The 2,686-nt window shown below is 36.2% G+C and overlaps 1 protein-coding gene across 1 annotated transcript; it reads right to left on the bottom strand.

Annotated features, from left to right (window-relative positions):
• Nucleotides 1–261: 261 nt before the first annotated feature.
• Nucleotides 262–2,062, bottom strand: LOC110690407 (transcription factor TCP15-like). The gene has a single exon (XM_021867231.1). It carries the CDS (start codon nt 1,559–1,561, stop codon nt 467–469), a length of 1,095 nt encoding a protein of 364 aa, XP_021722923.1. The 5' UTR covers nt 1,562–2,062; the 3' UTR covers nt 262–466.
• Between the last annotated feature and the right edge of the window lie 624 nt (nt 2,063–2,686).

The following is a 2,686-nucleotide window of genomic DNA, read 5'->3' as shown; positions in this document are numbered from 1 at the left end:
CCCTACGTAATTAAGATTATAGGAAAAAAAAAAATGAAAAAAAATAATCCATAATGTATACTTGTACTATGTGCATATTAGAATAGAATTTGCACAAAAAAAAAACACTTAATGCGAATTGCAAATAATAAGTACGTAATAAATAACAAATGTACTATTAATAGGATGTATGTCTTTGATTAAGAGAGCATTTACATGTAAATGATGTAATCATGGCACTAATCATAAAGTAAATAGATGAAAAGAACAGTATAATTCAACTTGGAAACACACACAAACAAATTCATTCTCATACTCATATAATTCAATTGGATCAATCAATAATAAAAGTCAAAAACTTACATCTCAATACAATATAATGGACCTTTCAACACAACTTGTTCATACCTCAATATATTCCCGTAATTATTGAAATTTGATCATCTACAAATAACATACCTAGTAAGTAGTAATAGCTAGCTAGTTTCTAGCTAGAAGCATCTCCATGATCCACATTATTACTTGACCTTTCTTGATTAGGGTAGGATCCAATTATTGTACCCGGTATTACACCCCTCAACCCGTTATTGAACCCTCCAAGCATCCCGTATTGGCCTTCGTAGCCACCAACCACCACCGGATGCCCGGCTAAAAACCCCATTGGCGTATTAGTATTCGTATTATTATTATTACTATTATTATTAACAAAATTCATAAAATGCAACCCACTTGCCACTGTCCCGTTACCATTACTAGTGGTACTAGGATAAGGCCACGTTGTTGTAGTACTATTATTTCCGAACCCTGGTCCATGGCCCGACCCAAGCCCGACATTTAAAGACCGATCCAGATCTTCATTATCATTATCATCACCATCATCCTCCTCGTGCTCCTCCTCATCATGACCGCGTTTGTTACCATGACACGTGTCACCATCCGCACTGGGGTGTTGTAAATTCAACATTGTGGAAGAATTAGTAGAGGATAATTCCAACCCATTATTAGGGAACAAATTAATCTGACGGCTAGAATTACTCAACTGATCACCAGCGTTGATCATCAACATGTTAGAAAATCCCATCCAATTAGAAGGACTAACGTAGAAATTATTACCAAAATAATTACTATTATTATACCCAACCGGTCTCGTATGTGAACCGGAGGAAACGGTCGAACCGGACCGTCGAACCGATAGGCTCAGAGAAGTAAAATTGGCGGGAATGGTTCCGGTTCCGGTTGCAGCAATAACAGACGGTTCAGCCTGTTGTAAAAGCCACTCAATAGTTTCACCATCAGACCGGTGTCCGAGCTCCCGGGTTAGCTGAAAAACCCGGGCGGCACACTGAGCCGGCATTCGAATCCGCCTCCCTCGACCATCGACCTTAGTGTGACGGTCCTTCGAAGAGGTTCGCTTCGGGGCCGGTTTCTTCGGCCCCGAAGGCGAACCACTTTGAAGGACAGTAGTAGAAGAAGTATGTTCAGGATTTTCTATGGAGTCGAGTTTATTATTATTATTATTATTGTGATTATGTGTAAGAAGGTGAAGTGGGAAGGTGGAGTTTTGGTGGAGATCATCTTCCATGGTTTTTAAATTATCAAAGGTATGATTTATTTTTATGAGAAATTAAAAAAGGGGGAATTTTGATTTTTGGGTGGAGTTTGTAGACCCTCCAAATTGATGGGTGGGTCTGAGGGTTTTATTTTTAGGTTTTTTAGGAGAGAGAAAATGAAGAAGTTGGAGAATTTGATGATGAATATCAAGAGATAAATAATATTGGAGGGAGAAAGTTGGGAAAATTAAAAAAAAAAAAAAAAAAAAATTGGTTAGGAAATTGTAGCAAGTAGTGAGTGAAGTGGAGTGTGGAATAGTAGAAGTGGAGTAGATACTGTTACATACTGTAATCACCTGAAGTAGGTTTTGTATTTAGCATGTTGCAGCATGCACAGGTGATCATGAGAAATGGGAACATGTATGTATAAGATTATAATACTAGTATAAACTTACCTGTATACATTATCTTGAATTAAATACTCTACTAAACTACTCTGTATATTCTTTTCTATTCTATTTTGGGAGGGGAGCTTAGTAAGCTCCATACCAATAATTATTATACAATCATGCAACTTATAGCTTAATTATATGTAGTGAATTCTGAGGTAATTTATTTAGGTAATCAAATAATGTATTATAATCATTTGCCTTACACTTTGTTCCATCGTCTCAAAATAATGGTTACACTTTTCAACTACATGTTTTATTAGATGTGTAATACAAATATACGTTACAATTATTATACGCATAACAATAAAGGTATTTTTTGCACCAATTAATCGGAACATTTCTACTCCTAACTAATGTAGGCAGATTGTGCTCCACCTTGTTGAATTCATGCGGTTCTGACATGCCTAGAGGCCAAGGCGAATCCATCAAGTGATAGCTCGTACAATTGGGGCTTCTTGCTTCACTAGCGACGCTTAGTGGGTCTGTTCTGATTTACTGAGTTGAGCTCAACTGAACTGAAATGAATATAAGAAGGAAATAAGAACTGAACTAAACTAAATTAAACTGAAATGAAATGAACTGAAAATAAGCTGAATAGAACATGCCCTAATTTCATTTCTTTTATTTCGAGTATGATTTGATCCACGTTATTTCTTTTCTAGATCCACTCTCTTTATTTTAATTTTTCTCAACAACATTGTACTA

The sequence above is a fragment of the Chenopodium quinoa genome, unplaced genomic scaffold (genome assembly GCF_001683475.1).
Source record: "Chenopodium quinoa cultivar QQ74 unplaced genomic scaffold, ASM168347v1, whole genome shotgun sequence".
Classification (NCBI taxonomy): domain Eukaryota; kingdom Viridiplantae; phylum Streptophyta; class Magnoliopsida; order Caryophyllales; family Amaranthaceae; genus Chenopodium; species Chenopodium quinoa.
This window is presented reverse-complemented; position numbering and strand designations above follow the sequence as displayed.

Coding starts and splice junctions, on each gene's coding strand:
- LOC110690407 (XM_021867231.1), bottom strand. CDS start 1,561: ATGGAAGATGATCTCCACCAAAACTCCACCTTCCCACTTCACCTTCTT.